This window comes from Nannobrachium achirus (genome assembly GCF_963921795.1).
Source record: "Nannobrachium achirus genome assembly, chromosome: 5".
NCBI lineage: Eukaryota > Metazoa > Chordata > Actinopteri > Myctophiformes > Myctophidae > Nannobrachium > Nannobrachium achirus.
The window spans coordinates 32,705,526-32,722,589 of NC_137814.1; the positions used below are offsets into that span (position 1 = coordinate 32,705,526).

General features: G+C 44.9%; 1 protein-coding gene across 1 annotated transcript in view; it reads left to right on the top strand.

Moving 5' to 3' along the window:
- Positions 1–10,732: 10,732 nt before the first annotated feature.
- The window catches only part of LOC308285009 (chloride channel protein 2-like), a gene marked incomplete at both ends in the record, with an annotated part of 49,482 nt that continues 43,150 nt past the window's right edge, over positions 10,733–17,064 (top strand). The window contains one exon of the mRNA XM_080725729.1: positions 10,733–10,786. Within this exon, the coding sequence (XP_080581855.1) occupies positions 10,733–10,786 (54 nt within the window). The remainder of the gene's footprint in view (positions 10,787–17,064) is intronic.

Consider the following 17,064-nt stretch of genomic DNA (forward strand, 5'->3'; position numbering starts at 1 on the left):
GGCACAATACTTTGCCAGCCTTTTTGCCTCTTTTTTGGGCATCCCAAGTTGTTGAAACCCTCTAACAACCAGCCTGTGGGTATGTCCTAGGCTGCCAAATATAAATACTCACACACACACACACACACACACACACACACACACACACACACACACACACACACACACACACACACACACACACACACACACACACATATTGTACATACACTGCACACACACATGCATTGGTGGCACTGGTAGCAGCACATTTACATGAGATGGACTTGAACAAAGAGGATATAATTCGTTACATATTTATTTTGGCTTATTTAAGATTTTTCCTACTGTTTCTGTAAATTATGTTTGCTGTGCGTGATTAGTTAAAAGAACATCCTTTCCAAGTGCTGGTCTGGGCTCAGGTTGACATAAGATTAAAAAGAATGGAAGTCTAAACAACAGCTGGTGCTCCACAGTATTTAAGTTTTTAAAACATATAGTTTGACGACATTCCGGCCATCAGATGGCCTATATCAGGTGATCAAATGACCTTCAGCTGATGGCCGAAACGTTGAAAGATCCAGCATGCGCCCAGCCCCTCTCCCAGTACACAATCATTATGAGGTTCTTTTTTTTCTCAAAAAAGGAAAGGCTGTATTGGTTCCGGTTACATCATCTTGTGACTTACCCCAGAATGGGAAAATATTTGGTGACCCATATGCTAGCAAACAGCGTCATCCAGCATAAAAAAAACAACAAACTGTTGATATATTTTTTTTTTTTTTTTTCAACAATCTGTTTAAGTTTAAGTTTAAGTGGTCAAAACTGTAATGGAACTTTGGACAGCAAATCAATCAACAAAAAAATAAAGAAGCAACCTCAGAAATAAAAAGTATAGACTGTTTTCCTGAACGCCCCTCTGTGGAGGGTGCCGCCATTACTGCGGTTTCATGGGGCGGTTTCATGGGGCGGCATAGCTCAGGGGTAGAGAAACTGGTATTAGAGCACGAAGGGTATAAATCCCGAAGGGTTCCCAGTTCGAATCCGGGCTCCCCCTGAGTTGATGTCGAAGGGTCCTTGGGCAAGACTCTGAACCCCTAATTGCCTCCGGTGAGTAGGTTGGTGCCTTGCATGGCTTCCTCCGCCACCGGTGTATGAATGTGTGTGTGAATGGGTGAATGTAATGCACAATCTATGTAAAGCGCTTTGGATTAAAAGCGCTATATAAATGCACCATTTACCATTTACCATTTTCAACCCTACGTACAACCAGGGAAACCAATAAAACATATAGTTTGACGACATTCCGGCCATCAGATGGCCTATATCAGGTGATCAAATGACCTTCAGCTGATGGCCGAAACGTTGTCAAACTATATGTTTTAAAACTTAAAATACACTTTGGAGCATCAGCTGTTGTGGGGACTTCCATTCTTTTTAATCCTGCTGTGCGTGATTGCAATGTTTTATGGTGTCCTACAATACATATATGCCTGATATGATGTCTTGATGTACCTGCACATTACCATGCTATTTTAACTTTTTAATCCCATTTTGTTTATTCATTGTACCTTATGTACTGTATGTACATAAGGTTGTAAAATGTGTTTTTATAAATAAAGTGGATTGGATTGGATTGGATGTATGTATGTTGCATATCATGCAGCAGAAAAAGGAACTACTTCTGGCAGTAGAAATGGAGTGCAGGAATATCAGACTCAAACTCAATGTCAAGAAAACAAAAGTACTGACAGTTAACAACAGAGGACAAAACCATTGCCACTGCGGACTGGACGATGCTCGAGGCAGTTGAGAACAGAACAGGACCTGAATCCCCAGAGGACCGTTTAGCCAAACCTTTGATAGATCATCTCCTCGCCTACGAATGGCACTAAGTGTCACATGGTTGACACTAAGGGTTGCCCAGAATGCCCACCTGCCCCTGGCAGGTAAATAAAACCTTCTGGCAGGTGGAGTTTGCTATCAGGTTGCCTGCCCGGGCAAGTGCTCATTTGAGAGGGGACACAACCGTCTATAAACACAAGATATCTGTCTAAACACCTGAATGTGGCCAGAGCGCTCTGTCTTCTGGTCTGTGGAATGTAAAATAAGATCACATTTAAGTGTGATCCCATATCATATTTATAGCTATGTAGTTATTTGGCATAAGAATTGAGGTATGACATTTTTTATCGCACAGCACCAGACATTAAAAAGATAAGTGTTAAATTGAACAGTAATTCAAATTTTACCTATCATTTTATAATAGACAACTTACTTTTCAGGCAAGTGGGCATGTCCTTTGGGCAAGTAGAACATGACCTGTACTTGCCTGACGGGCAAGTGCCTCTGAGACCTTAGTGTCAACCCCTGATTCATGGACAGATTACATCAGAAATGCAGTCCTCTACAGGGACTTACCACGGGTCACAGACAAAGTCAGAGAGAGAAGGGTAAGGCTGGCAGGGCACTGCGTCAGGCACCTGGAACTAATGGCAAACAAACTGACACTATGGGAGCAAACCCAGGGCAAAGCCAGGAAAGGCAAGAAGCGCACCACCTATGTAGATAAACTGCAGCATGACAGCTTAACTAACAAAACTGTAAAGCTCAAGACCCTGATGCTAGATTAGCCTGGGATCAATACTATTTTCGGGTTTCTGATCCAGTCGGAACGGAAATAATAACATTACGTCTGGCGACCGGAACCAATGACCAAAACCTCAGATGCTGTGCATCTCCAAAATTATCCCCCTAGTTTAAAACGTGTTTGGTTTGGTTTAATCATTTTGTTTCTTTTGGTATAATAATCTTTTGTTATGTCCATCTTTTATTCTAACTGGCACGACTAGCGAGATTAAACTAATTGATTTGCATTATGTGGTGAACAAACACAATGCAATGCCAACTGGAACCCACCAACAGAACACGTTTTATTTTCCCGTGACGCGAGGTTATGCTAGATAGGAGAGTGAGGAGGGCAGCAATTCAGGAGTCCCAAGTTGGTGTTGGCTCGACCACACTCTCGCATTGCAGGAATATTTGGAATATCTTATAAAGAATCACCCACTTTTGTACACACGTGAACTTGATGTGACGATAAAGCTGAAGTTGAGTAAGACTAGAAAAAACGTCATTCATTCGTCACCGTTCATTCCTGTGTCCTGCTTTGAACTGGTTGCCTTGTCAACAGCCTGTGACTCAGTCCACTGTAGGTGAATTATCTGCAAGCAGAATCATTGTCTCTTGAGGGAATTAAGCCTTTCATGCTATAAAGGATTAAGATGTTTCACACAAAGGCTCAGAGTGTTAAAGCTAAAGTCTTTCACGTATCTTTGAATAATTGCTGATTATTCTGCGTTTCTCAGATCAGCAGAGACGCCAACGGATCTTGTCGATCGGAAATGCCATCCATTTGAAAGATCCAGCATGCGCCCAGTCCCTCTCCCAGTACACAATCATTATGAGGTTCTTTTTTTTCTCAAAAAAGGAAAGGCTGTATTGGTTCCCGGTTACATCATCTTGTGACTTACCCCAGAATGGGAAAATATTTGGTGACCCATATGCTAGCAAACAGCGTCATCCAGCATAAAAAAATAGTTTTTTTTTTTTTTTTTCAACAATCTGTTTAAGTTTACAAAAAAGAAAGTGGTCAAAACTGTAATGGAACTTTGGACTGCAAATCAATCAACAAAAAAATAAAGAAGCAACCTCAGAAATAAAAAGTATAGACTGTTTTCCTGAACGCCCCTCTGTGGAGGGTGCCGCCATTACTGCGGTTTCAACCCTACGTACAACCAGGGAAACCAATACAAAAAAACATGCATGGCTTCCCGAGGATGCATACTAACATTAGGAGTGAGTAGCTAACTAAAAGTTTCAAAAACCTACTGTGCTGTTGTTTGTGGGAACAAAGTCCTTTAGGTTGATATTTTGTTTAGTTTTTTTACTTAAGTTTTATCACACGATTTTGTAACCCATTTTTTTCACCCAGTGCCTAACCTGTAATCCTGGTTTCTGCTCTCCCTCTGCCACGCCTGGGAAGCCCCGGCTGGCCAGGGGGAGGCAGTATAGAAACCAGGATTACTGCATGTTTTTGTGAGGGTATCTACCCTAGGAGACAGACAGGGAGAACATGCAAACTCCACAGCAAAAGGCCCTTTCGCAAACCCCACCTAGTGTGTGGGCGCTGATGACGTGGAGGAGGAAACACGCCCCCAGCGCGCACAGTGTCCCCCGATGGGAATCGAACCCAGGACCTTCTAGCTGTGATGCGCTACCAACTGCGCCACCGTGCCCCCTAGAAGTGGATATTTTGTATCCACTTCTGGCGAACATCTTTGTCCAACATATCAACACACACACACACACACACACACACACACACACACACACACACACACACACACACACACACACACACACACACACACACACACATATACTGTATATACAGACACACACACACACACACACACACACACACACACACACACACACACACACACACACACACACACACACACACACACACACACACACACACACACAGTAATCCATGCCTTGCACAAATGGAGGATTTGTGTACTTAAGTACATCCTCCCACACCTCCTCAGAAATCTCCTCTCCCAAATCTTCCTCCCAGAGTGTTTTGACTGAATTTAAAGAGACTGAGTGTACAGAATGGATTTGATCGTAAAAGCATGAAATCATTCCATTCAAATCAGATATTGGTTTAAGAAATGTGTCTAGCCAGGTCTTCCAGGAAACTGAGGGAATATTCTGGTAAAGAAAGCATGAATTTGTAGGCACCGTGTTTCTTAGTGCAATAACTGCAAATGCAGGTTCATCCTAACAGTCTTCAGTGAAAATAATACTAGTAAGACGCCTCAGGGCGACATGCGACCTCATGCCAATTCTTGGCCATCTGGCCAGTGATGTATATCAGACCTGTACCTGTTACCCATACAGTATATGGAGATCCATGTACTACATCCCTTTTATGCCCATACATGGAGATCCCTGTCTGAACCAGCCGCACAGATATGGGCTGTCTTCCTCCATATATGGGCATTCCCATATGAAGTCCTGTTAGATATGGGCTTAATATTGATGACATCAGGGATCTCCATGTTATGGGCATAAAGGGATTCTGTTAGAGTGGTTCCCATGACATCACAACATACAATATATATGCCCATACATGGAGATCCCTATCTGAACCAGCCACACAGATATGGGCATCAGGGATCTTCATATCAAACATATCATTTTGCGAATGTCTGAGTGTCTGTCTGTCTGTCTGTCTGAAACAGCGTTTCTCCTCAGTGGCTGGAGCAATTGATCTGAAATCGCATCACCATTAGCATATGAACACACCTGACATAACTGTGAAGCCCGTTTGTCACTTTCACAAATCGTATGCTGTATATTAGCATTTTTATGGTGTATCTACTATATATTCTGCATCTAGCATGAGGCATATCTATTCTGCATCTAGCTTGAGGCAACATGTTTAACCAGCTCTGTGTGTGTGTGTGTGTGTGTGTGTGTGTGTGTGTGTGTGTGTGTGTGTGTGTGTGTGTGTGTGTGTGTGTGTGTGTGTGTGTGTGTGTGTGTGTGCAGGCAGGCGGCTGTGTGTGCAGGCGGGTGGGCGGGCGGGCGGGCGGGGGGGGACACACAGTATCTCTGTAGCCATTAAACGAAACGGGTATTTCTTACATTGATGCTCCTACATATTATCATGCAAGCACCAGTTAATGTTACTTTCCATCCCTCATATACTGTGTGCACAGTGCACATGATCCCATAACCCACACACTGCACATCATTTCGGAGCTCATATCTTTGAACGGGTAAGGGCTAGTCGGCATAAAGGGGATTCTGGGGAATATACCCATATATGGACTTTTACATTGGTGATGTCACCTGTGATATCACCTATGATGTCACAGGCCTGATCAGACAGGTGATATCACCTGTGATGTCACAGTGATGTGTCAAGGGAACCAACCCATAGACTGTCTAAATGTGTACGCACTACATGGACACGGACAAGCTGTGACATTTCTCATGGTAAACTGCGGCCTTTGGTCACAATAAGGCATGTGACTTGCAGTCACAATTGTCTTTGTCATGCCATGTCATGTCTTTGTGTGGAGATTATACATTTCATTGCATATGTAGTTGTTGCATATTTAGATAGACTAGAAGCTGGGCCGCCCTTTGGGCGGCCCAGCGTCTAGTCGGCGACCTGGCCAACTCGGAACAATGTAAATAGGGAATGAATGCCCCGCCCTTTAGGACCCGTTTTGACCATCTGTCTGCCTGTGTCCATTTATGCCCATATATGGAGATATCTGTATCTGTCTGTCTGTCTGTCGGCGTCCATTTTATGTCCATATATGGAGATCACTGCAGTTATAGTTCTGGGTCCATTTTATGCCCAGATATGGAGATATCTGTCTATCTGCGTCCATTTTATGCCCATATATGGAGTATCTGTCTGTGCCTCCAACTGTGTTGCAGACACAGTGCCGGTTCCCCCTTTAATGCAAACCTCACACCTGTTGTCATAGGACCCGTTTTGAACATCTGTTTGCCTGTGTCCATTTATGCCCATATATGGAGATATCTGTATCTGTCTGTCTGCGTCCATTTTATGCCCATATATGGAGATCTTTGACCATCTGTTTGCCTCTGTCCATTTATGTCCATATATGGAGATATCTGTCTGTCTGCAATCCATTTTATGCCCATATATGGGGGCATTCATTTTATGCCCATATATGGAGAACGCGCGTGCCGGTGGGACGAACGGTTCTCGAGATACGCGGATTACATACATACATACACACTCACAGAGATTTTTTGTTGACTCATGTGGCGTACGTGATGTCAGAGCCTTTTATGAAGTGATGTCACAATGAGTCAGAGCTTTCGCCGATTTCCTCCGGAACAGCCTGATGTCAACAATCAACCCCGCATAAGGAGATTCCGAACGTTTCGCGCCGGTTCGGGAAAACCGCGCGTCGGGTCTGCGTCCATTTTATGCCCATATATGGAGTATCTGTCTGTGCCTCCAACTGTGTTGCAGACACAGTGCCGGTTCCCCCTTTAATGCAAACCTCACACCTGTTGTCATAGGACCCGTTTTGAACATCTGTTTGCCTGTGTCCATTTATGCCCATATATGGAGATATCTGTATCTGTCTGTCTGCGTCCATTTTATGCCCATATATGGAGATCTTTGACCATCTGTTTGCCTCTGTCCATTTATGTCCATATATGGAGATATCTGTATCTGTCTGTCTGCAATCCATTTTATGCCCATATATGGGGGCATTCATTTTATGCCCATATATGGAGAACGCGCGTGCCGGTGGGACGAACGGTTCTCGAGATACGCGGATTACATACATACATACACACTCACAGAGATTTTTTGTTGACTCATGTGGCGTACGTGATGTCAGAGCCTTTTATGAAGTGATGTCACAATGAGTCAGAGCTTTCGCCGATTTCCTCCGGAACAGCCTGATGTCAACAATCAACCCCGCATAAGGAGATTCCGAACGTTTCGCGCCGGTTCGGGAAAACCGCGCGTCGGGTCGGGTCGAGACCCGGCACTGCACTCCGTGCCGCGGCGGGGGAACGCGCGTGCCGAATCTGAAGCCGGTGGGACGAACGGTTCTCGAGATACGCGGATTACAGACACACAGACAGACAGACAGACACGCAGAGACTTCTCGCATTTATAGATAGAATATATGGGGGCATTCATTTTATGCCCATATATGGAGAACGCGCGTGCCGGTGGGACGAACGGTTCTCGAGATACGCGGATTACATACATACATACACACTCACAGAGATTTTTTGTTGACTCATGTGGCGTACGTGATGTCAGAGCCTTTTATGAAGTGATGTCACAATGAGTCAGAGCTTTCGCCGATTTCCTCCGGAACAGCCTGATGTCAACAATCAACCCCGCATAAGGAGATTCCGAACGTTTCGCGCCGGTTCGGGAAAACCGCGCGTCGGGTCGGGTCGAGACCCGGCACTGCACTCCGTGCCGCGGCGGGGAACGCGCGTGCCGAATCTGAAGCCGGTGGGACGAACGGTTCTCGAGATACGCGGATTACAGACAGACACACAGACAGACAGACAGACACGCAGAGACTTCTCGCATTTATAGATAGATAGTTGTTGCATATTTAGATAGATGCTAGTTATATATGTCTTGTGATGTTGCTTGTTCTCGTTGCGAGGTCGCGCTGAAACAAAAGAGACTGACACAATATGTCCATATATAGGCATTCCCAGATATGGGCTTAATATTGATTACATCAGGGGTCTCCCTATGGGCATAAAAGGGACAAGGACGAAATTCATTTGCAAGTTAATGAATAAATGGGTAGTTGTTGATTTGAGTAAATGTACTTAGCTGCTTTACACCACTGCTCCACAGCTGAGCCGACGTCAGCCATGACATCACTCGTTTTCCTGTGTTTCACCGTTTCTGCTGCACAGATTTGCAAATCTGCAAATGGGCGTGGGAGAGGGGGTACCTGGAGGTGGTCCGCGGCATACGTGCCACTCGTCGGTCCGAGGCCAAGAGACCCCAAAGTCGGATGCGAGTGGAGCGGCGAAGGCCCTGTGCCTCTGGTTCTCGAAGATCCTCTCCCACGCCCAAGATCCTCTCCCACGCCCATTTGCAGATCTGTGCAGCTTGCGCAGAATCTGTCACAGATTCTGTACCTCCGGCGCCATCTTTGCCTTGAGTTACTCATAGCTCATTTATTTTGGTATGTTCTCGTCAAAGCGGCGTTGTGTGCACGGGGCCTTAAAAGGATCCCTGGCTAGCCTTAACCATGATTTTTCCAATTTTTATGTATTTTTTTGTGTCCCACCAGCACGTTCTATCCTCACAAAGTCCTATTTCTGACCATTGTGTCTTTCTCAGTTTAGGGGCAGATCTATGTAAGCAGGTCTCAGAACGGGCTGTCTGATTTTAGGTCCGATTGTGACATCACAATCGGGACCTACTGCCACTGCTGTGCTGAGTGGGGGTTGGGGAGGGGTGGGCTAGGCCTGAGAAGGAGGCAGGAGGAGCTGGGAGAGGGTTGGGGAAGGGTGAGCAGGAGGTGGGGAGGAGTGTGGGGCCAAAACTGTCTCAATAGCGCAAGTGAATGCCAGATTGGTGTTAAAGTCAGTTTGTCCAATTTGTAGCCTACTTCACCATAGTTATGCAGATGACACACAGAATTACATAACACTAAATCCAGATGATTATGGGCCCATATAGTCACTGAACAAGTGCTCTGAACAAATCAATTATTGTATTTGTCAGAATTATATCCAAGCAAATAAGGACAAAGCTGAAAATGGTAAATGGTGCGTAAACGTATAGCGTATAGCGCCTTTATCCAAGGCGCTTTACAGAGATTGTGTATTACATTCACCCATTCACTCACACATTCATACATTGATGGCGGAGGAAACCATGCAAGGCACCAACCTGCTCACCAGGAGCAACTAGGTGTTTAGAGTCTTGCTCAAGGACTCTTCGACAATAACTCTGCCCTGCGATATTGAACTGAGAACCCTTCGGGAAACAATATTTTTTTTGTCAATCAGACCACTGCAGCTTATTCAGAATGCTACTGCCCGGTGGAGATTGAAGTTTGAACACATCACTCCAGTTCTCATAGCTTTCACTTCCCATGCATCACAGAATTGATTTTTTTGAACGGTGTGGGGCCATAAATCTCAGTGATATGCTGCTCAATTGGATCCACCCAGAGCTCTTAGATCACTTTGGACAGGTTTGTTCACTGTCCCCTAGCTGGGTCAGCTATATACAAACATGCAGAAGCGGCTTTCAGTTTCGCACCACAAATCTAGAAGAACTTCCAGATATAGACCTAAGTTCTGAAATGTGCGCTATAGTAGGCCTATATACACTTTATTTCCTTCACTATGTAGATAGGACATGTAATTAACTATCATAGCCTAGCTATAATTGCTTATTAATTAATGCATTCAATTAATGAATGAATGATATATACAAAAACCTCACACACAATGGCCCTATAATGAAGATTAATTGCACATATTGCCCACACATGATTTCAAAGCAATAAAGTCGTCTGGGATAGTGTGGGATGTTTTTTATTTTATTTATTAGAATGTCAACATGTTGGTCTAAGACGTGTGAATAACGGACAGTAGCCTATTTTCGGTATGATTTGTCATCCACTGTGTGTGTGTCTGTCTGTCTGTAAAGTGTTAGCCTAAAGATGGTGACTCGTGTCGGGGCAAAAAGGATAGTGTAAGCAAGGGTTTATTAAACAATAGCGCCGTCAGATGATTCAAGGAAATACACGTAGCAATGGCACACCCCCGCCACACACAGGAGATGCCGAACACAGCATCAACTACACTACACGAACTCCAAAGAGAGGTCGACTGTACCAAAGTAGGTGTGGAGGAGGGAGGCGGTGTTTTGCAGTAACAAACCGCCCCGGCGGAGCAGCACTGATGCTGCAGCCAGCAACTCATCTGGCACACATCGTGCTCTTGTCTTTCTCTGCAGGGGGCTTATGCAAAGGAACCTGTTACTGCTCGTGCTATGGGTACCAGCGCCACACACCCCTCCCCGGCAAATAATTAATCCGCGGGGGCTACTTTTGTTTTATAGTGACAGTCTTGCGAGTCTTGGATTGGTTATTTTAATGAGGATATTGCGGCAATGGTGAAGGACAAGGCCGAAGAGCGGAGAACGCTCCAGTATCAGCAAACTTTGGTGAGTTTTCTGATGAGCGAAATGCCAATTCAGCTCAGTGCCACACTGCCACTATGTCACCTGCAAAGGGGGGACGTGGCCGTAGGCTAAAAGATATCGTCGCCAACAAGCCGTGACAGCACAAAGACACACGTACAGCTGCCAGGTGTCTGTTTTGGAGAGGTGCATTGTGTATGAATGGGAATTAGATGTAGATCCATTCAGAGAAATGTCTGTCTGCAGCAGAGCAAGAACTCTCTCCGTGACTGAAGCCGTGCTTTTGCACACGTGCACTCGTGCAGTCATGCGTGCATGCGCGCACGCTTACGTTTGTAGAGAGAGCGAGAGAGAGCGAGACTCGCTGCGAGAGTGTGTGTGTGTGTGTGTGTGTGTGTGTGTGTGTGTGTGTGCGTGCGTGCCTGCATGTAAACATTTCAACCTAATTGTATTGATTGATTGAATATAGCCTACAGGTTGCAAATAGTACAGTGGTAGTGGTGCTAGAAGAATAACACAAAAAGCCCCCAGGGAATGTTTCTATTGTGGTCCTTTGTAGCTCATTTTAAATGGTGTTTATAGCTGTGTGGGGTCAGGTCTTTGGACTGAGCACATGCAGAGCTTGATGGACCTTATGAAATATTTATATATTATGCCCAGCCTCTCCATTCAGTCCCATTGAGCCACAGGTGGTCACAGCTCATGGCTTGCCTCTGCCTCCTCCTGTCTAAGGTCTAACCTTACTCTCATTAATGAAGAGAATTAATAGAGCAATTACTTTCAATTCATTTATATTTTAGGTACAATTGGGTCACATTCAGATGAAGTTGTTCCACTTAAAAACTATCCATGTAGGTCTACTATCGGTAGGTTGATATGCCAGAGTGACTAGTCTAGACATGGCCCTACTCTGCATTCTCCATCTCCCTTATCTATTCCTCTAGCATATCTTGTCCTTCCTCATGCCCCTCATATGCCTTTGTCATCTCCTTCCATCTCTCTCTCTATCTCTCTCTCTCTCTCTCTCTCTCTCTCTCTCTCTCTCTCTCTCTCCCTCTCTCCCTCTCCCTCCCTTTGCCAGCACTGCTCCTCTTACTTCTGAACTAAAAGTGGAGTCTTTTGAATATTAATTGCCTCTTGCACCAGATTTATTGCAGCCATGTCAAGTCATGGCAGGATTGACAGCGATACCCTGGAGCACTTCACACACATGATATCTAAATTAAGAGGGTGTGGAGAGATAGAGATAAATAGATGGATAAGGGTGTGTGTGTGTGTGTGTGTGTGTGTGTGTGTGTGTGTGTGTGTGTGTGTGTGTGTGTGTGTGTGTGTGTGTGTGTGTGTGTGTGTGTGTGTGTGTGTGCGTGCGTGCGTGCGTGCGTGCGTGCGTGCGTGCGTGCGTGCGTGCGCCACATCTGTGTGTGTGTGTGCGCGCACACGTGCGTGCCGTGCACATACAGTATGTGTTTGCAAACATTGATTAGTCTTCTGAACACCTGTGTCAGACTGCAGTAAATGTGTTAATTTGTGTTCATCTGTTGAACTCAGACTTAAATTAACTAACAGGATTTTACTGTGTGATGTCTGCAGGGAGAGAAGTGACCCATGAGCTGATATATTCTCTTGTCTTTACTGTGCATGTAGATATACAGTGGTTGCAGGCAGCACATGGGGGAAACACGTGTGTATTTCTGTATATTGTGTGTGTGTGTGTGTGTGTGTGTGTGTGTGTGTGTGTGTGTGTGTGTGTGTGTGTGTGTGTGTGTGTGTGTGTGTGTGTGTGTGTGTGTGTGTGTGTGTGCGTGCGTGCGTGCGTGCGTGCGTGCGTGTGTGTGCAACTGTGTGCGCGCACCGGCATGCACGCTTGCATGTGAGCCTAAATGTGCGCACGCCTGTGTGCGGAACTTCGCATACAGGTTTGTCAGTGTGTGAAGAGGGAGATGTGTTTCCCTTTCTTGGAGTAGATGTACTGTATGTGCCCTGGCCTTAAGAGAACGAGTGTCTTTCGTCTCCTATCGGTGTGAAGATCAATGTTGTTCTGTGCCTCTGCGTACGGATCAATAGTCATGTAAAATGGCGTCCAGTGTGTGTCTGTGGAATGGGCTTATCTGCCCAGTGCCCTCCCTTCCTCTGACAGTAGAACAACAGTAGAACACTGCTCACATCAATGGCTGTCCACAGTAGAACACTGCTCAGTGTGTGCGCACGTGTGTGTGGTTTTAAAAAAGCCCCTCAAAGGGGGCACGGTGGCACAGTCGGTAGCGCTGTCGCTTCACAGGCACAGCTAGAAGGTTCCAGGTTCAATTCCCACCGGGGACGCTGGGGCCGTGTTCTCTCCCCCGCATCATCAGTGCCCATAGCCTACGTGGGGTGAGCAAAATGGCCTTTCTGTGTGGAGTTTGCATGTTCTCCCTGTGTCCCCTAGGGTAGGTACCCTCACGAAAAACATGCAGTAATCCTGGTCTCTATACTGCCTCCCCCTGGTCAGCCGGGGTGCCTGCGGGGAAAGGAAATGGTTAGATAAAGTGTTCTTTCCATGCGCTACGTCCTACCGGGGACTCCCCCCTGTCAGGTAACAAGAAGCGTTATCATTGAGCATTAGTGAGGACCAATTATATGAAGATAGGTTGAACATGGGTGAAGTCGTACTTTAAATAACAAATAACATATGTGTGCATGCATGGTAGCCACATCTTCAAGAGCGAGCATCAATTTAGATGGCAGGAATATGTCCAGGGAGAGGGAAGTGCTAGGAGGTGAGGTGATGGAGTATAGAGGTGAGTACCTCATTCCAAAGACAGACATTGATTGTTTTTTTCCTGCAAGAAAACTTAACGGACACTTTCATGCACCAGATATTAAACACACAAATGGATGGGATGCAGTCGAAATAAACCAAACAATCTGTTATCCTAAACTAGATTCGAGGGTTTGACAAATGCCCCTTCTATTTTATTGGTTTTCAGATGGTGGCTATCCGGTGCCAACAATACAGGTTGGCCTGTGTCGGGTCAATTTTTACACTGTCATTGATAAATGAATGCATAAATTATTTTTAAGGTGCACCAGGCTTTTGGGCGGTACAGGAACTGAGGCAGTGGCACAGATATGGACAATAGAGATCTGTCTGATAAACTCAACAGGAAGAAGCTGATAAATGTCATCTGTCCATGCACAGTGTACCCAAAGTCAAAGTGGTAACTTTAATTGTATTATGCATCCTGTAGGTTTCTCACAATCAACGTAATCATAGGTTTGTTGTACATTTTATTTAAAATATAATTTGATGTAATATTTCATGTGATTATATTGCAAATGGAAATGGTCCCACCCCCTAGGTTCCCATGTGTAATAGCAAGCCTATTATGATGTAAAAACTAAACATTCACATATGTAAATGTTGTTTATCTATTATTTCACCAGTATGTTGTTGTTACTGTAATTACAACCTTTGCTACGAAGGGACATCTTGGAAAATATTAAATGCTTGGCAGTCTCTACAGTCTCTTGAACCCATTATCTATGCAGGGATCTCATTAAGTCCGACAGCGTGTGAGAGTGGAAGCAGCAATAAACAGGCTATTTATAACAATAAAGGCTTTCACAAGTCTTTATTGTTTTGGCCCATGGTTGCCTTTATCTTTCTAAACACAAGCCTGATTTATGCTAAGTTGTACGATAGTGTCTGATGAATATATTATTATTTGTAAACAACAACACCTTCTTATTCCCATATGAGATACAATAATCCATCACACAGAAATAAGACAGGAGAGTGATCAGAGTGAGAATGGAATGTTTACTATGGAGAGAGAGAATTCAAGACAAAGGTACAACAGAATAATCAATGGTTCGTGCTCTCTCTGACAAATTATGTTTTGACATGAGTATAAGTATGGTCATTTCATCAGTCAATGGATGACGTTTCTTGTCCACAAATCACAAGACTAAGAGTCCATATCCAGGGTTCCTGGGGGGAGAGGTGTTCTTGCTGGTGTCTAGATGACACCAAATGTTCCAGGCCGAGCCTTAGAATACCAAAACAATTCTCATTGTTTAGGTACTGGCTCCAGGCAGTTGATAAGGCCTGATTTCTACCAGACAGAGACCTTGTGGGTACTGTACATGACATGAGTATACAGGACACAGTCACTGTGTCTTAGGGTTAGGTGGTCAACAATATGTATTGATAAAAAGATGATATGAACCATAACAAAATACCTATCAGTGTCCCGTGCCAAAATTAGTCAATTTACAAGCTCAAGTTGTGAGCTTGTTGATCTGACACTGTTGATTATAAGTTAGGCATTATACATCTTTGTGGGAATTGCCTGACTTTTCTAACACCTATGAGGGGACATAAAGGTACAGGACAGGTCATGTGAGTGGAGGCGGACAGCTGGAGAGCAGTCTGGGATGGATATGTGCCGGTCATGGCTTTCTAGAGCTGCTTTCGCCCACGGTGCATGCTGGGACATCTGGCAGTGGCCGGCCGCTCGCCTCCTCACTGGCTCATAGAATGCAAAGGTGTAAGGGTAATGGGAGAAAAGAAAAGTAAAGGAGGAGAGACAGGATCGTGACTTGGCAACACATTCTCATTCTCAACTCATCACATTTAGATGCTTCGGGGTGCTCGGGTGGCGCATGGAGGTCGTGGGTTCAAATCCGCCGTGGTGCATCCGGCTATGTCGAGCGTCTACAAGAATACAATTGGCCCGTGTTCAGGGGAAGGAAGCCAGGCCAGGCCGTTAGGGTGAAAATGTCACGTAATCCTACGGGCTGGGGCGGCACCTGTCAGCAAGGAGTGTTGGGTGGGAGGAGTAGGACGAAGGCTCTAACTTCCTGGCCTGGTAACCAGACGCCAGTGCAAAAAGACCTCTGCAGATTTCCCTGGCCCCGTAGTTGTGGGGCACCAATCAGGGTCCAGTATGCAAATATGGGGGCGGGTTTATCACCAGATGCATTTTTGGGTATTTCCCCCTTGAAAATGCAGGTACCACACAGAGATTCCAGACCAATATCCTCCCCCCCCCACACACACATACACACACAGAAATCTATTCCCTACTTCGTCGTACAAAAGTGTGTGTTCGGTTCTTCGTTGGTATCTACATTAGATGTGTGCGTTCTGCCATTCGATCTGATGGCTTTCCAAAAAGCTTTTTTGGAGAGGTGTGGGAGGTCGGTATTTGTCATACTGCTGGTTGGTGTCTTTCTGTCATGAGTGTGGGCATGCATGCTTGTTGGATAGAAAAAGAGTTTGTGGGAGTGTTTGTTTGTGCACCGTGCAGTGCTTGAAGTGTGTGTGTGTGTGTGTGTGTGTGTGTGTGTGTGTGTGTGTGTGTGTGTGTGTGTACAGTAGGGCATTCACGAATAGTGATTTTTAGTATTCGAATTATTCAACCTCAAAGTATTTGAATATTCGACAGGACTGGCCAAACTGTCAAATATTAAGCAAGAGGTGAACATTGTGAAAATAGCCAATCTACATACTCACAACGCCTCGCGTTGCGAGGCGTTGTGAGCATGTAGATCTGCTATTTTCACAGTATTTATCTGCGGAACCGAGTCACATTAAATGTAATACCTACAATTCCAAGTGCTTGTCAGGGTGGGGGTCCCCAGTTCAAATATGTTTATTTTGGGGGTCAGGGCCTAAAAAGGTTTGAGAACCCCTGGTATAGAGCATTAACAAATTCATCCACCAGGGGCATTGACAACTCATTCTTATGACTTCCTATCTAGCCAAGCTTTATAAACTATATATTTTTTAAAGAGAAAACAATAAAAAAAAATGTAAATAAGCGAATATTCGACTTTGGTGAACAACGTTGAATAGTGACTTTGATATTCGAATAGTTTGTGAATGCTCTAGTATACATACAGTACTGTATGTGTGTGTACCTTGATGAGAGTGTGGTGAGTTTGGGTCAGAGCAGGTGTTGCAGACAGCGTGCTCATGTCCTCTCAGCAGCAGGAGGCACAGGATTTGGCTGCTGAAAGGTCTAAGTGATGATCAACCTGTACAGGAGAAACACTGTGTGTGTGTGTGTGTGTGTGTGTGTGTGTGTGTGTGTGTGTGTGTGTGTGTGTGTGTGTGTGTGTGTGTGTGTGTGTGTGTGTGTGTGTGTGTGTGTGTGTGTGTGTGTGTGTGTTGAGGGGGCATGCGTGAGTGTGTGTTCAAGGTTTTGCTGCAATCGACTATTGTGAGAAATACCCCTCTTCTGTCTTTCTCTCTCTCCTTACATCTATCTATCTATTTTTCATTTTTCTTATGTGCTTTATAAATAGTTATATCCAAC